Source organism: Emiliania huxleyi (genome assembly GCF_000372725.1).
Source record: "Emiliania huxleyi CCMP1516 unplaced genomic scaffold EMIHUscaffold_9290, whole genome shotgun sequence".
In the NCBI taxonomy this organism is placed as follows: domain Eukaryota; phylum Haptophyta; order Isochrysidales; family Noelaerhabdaceae; genus Emiliania; species Emiliania huxleyi.
In genome coordinates, this window is record NW_005195091.1 from 1 (window position 1) to 1,190 (window position 1,190).

At 63.6% G+C, this 1,190-nt stretch overlaps 1 protein-coding gene across 1 annotated transcript; it reads left to right on the forward strand.

The window, feature by feature from the left end:
* Nucleotides 1–225: 225 nt before the first annotated feature.
* Nucleotides 226–405, forward strand: EMIHUDRAFT_259497 (Hypothetical protein; the record flags this gene model as incomplete). The annotated part of the gene is made up of 1 exon (XM_005757127.1): nucleotides 226–405. A coding segment is annotated over one exon (180 nt), but the record flags the coding sequence as incomplete, so codon positions are not given.
* Nucleotides 406–1,190: the final 785 nt, after the last annotated feature.

Genomic DNA, 1,190 nt, shown 5'->3' on the forward strand with positions numbered 1-1,190 from the left:
TGCTTCCCCCCGCCTCCAGCCGCCTGCCCTTTTTTCCCTTTGCCACCTTTCTCTTTTCACCGCGGCCGCCTCTCCCCCTGCAGGAGAGCGGGTTCCACAAGGGCATCACATCTCGCGGCACGAGCATCATAAAGCAAGAGGAGCGCACAGCGGCCGCTTGGCCACGGTGGCGGACACGCGGGGTCCCCCTTCACCCCCCCCCCCCCCCCCCCACTCCCTGAGCAGGAGCAAGAGTCGCAGCGCCTCGAGGCGTACCAGCGGCAGCGGAGTCGCTGTAAGCGCGCCGGCGGCGAGTGCGCGCGGGAGGCGTTGCCGGCGTGGGCGGCGGGCGGCAAGCTCGTCGGGAAGCCGCTGCTGCCGCAAGGGGCGTGCAAGTGCTCCGTCCCGACCGAGAGGGAGCTCTAGCGCGAGTATGTTGCGGCCGAGCTGTCGCATCGATGGGCGGCACCCATTATAAGACATGTGAGCAGCTGCCCGACTTTTCTTTTTTGCGTTTTAACGTGAGGTGTGACCTGTGACTGAGTCCTCCAGGCAGGACCTCAGTCGTCAGTGTTGACACAAAAGATTGTGGTGCTTGCTCGGGCGGCGGTGTGTGTCCTCATAGAGGGAGAGGACCGAGAGTTGAGGAAATCGGGGGAAGCGACCCACTTCGCCACAGACGGTCCCGCGCCTCGCCACTATGACGGGCACACGCCCCGCACCGTCCGCTGTGTGCCCGTCTTTGTCCGGAGTGAATACTCCAACGCGCTCGTCGGTGACGGTGTCCCCCAACCTGCGCCGCGCTCGGCGAACCTCGACAGCGCTTTCGGTGGCATGCAGCTCTTTGCGACAGAAGCCTGGAGAGCAGCTCCTCTGCTGCTCACACACTCTGCACAATTGACACAGCCTACTGTGCGGCTGCCACAGCTGTGACAGCGATGGGCTCGCCCTCACTGGCCCTCAGTCACTTGTGCTGCGGCTTGTGTGAGCGACACTGCTCGGCGACTGCCGGCACACTGTGAGACCATGGGTGTGAGGTTAAACCACGCTACCAGCGCTTGGTCACATCAGCCCCGAGGTCAGATCCTTCTACTCTGTTAGTGACAAGACTTGTCTACTCGCTGGAGCCGAGCAGGAGGGCCCGGCGCACAACCCCTGGTCAACTCAGGGCGTCCACAGACCACACCCCCGTATTGTTAGCAACTTACTGA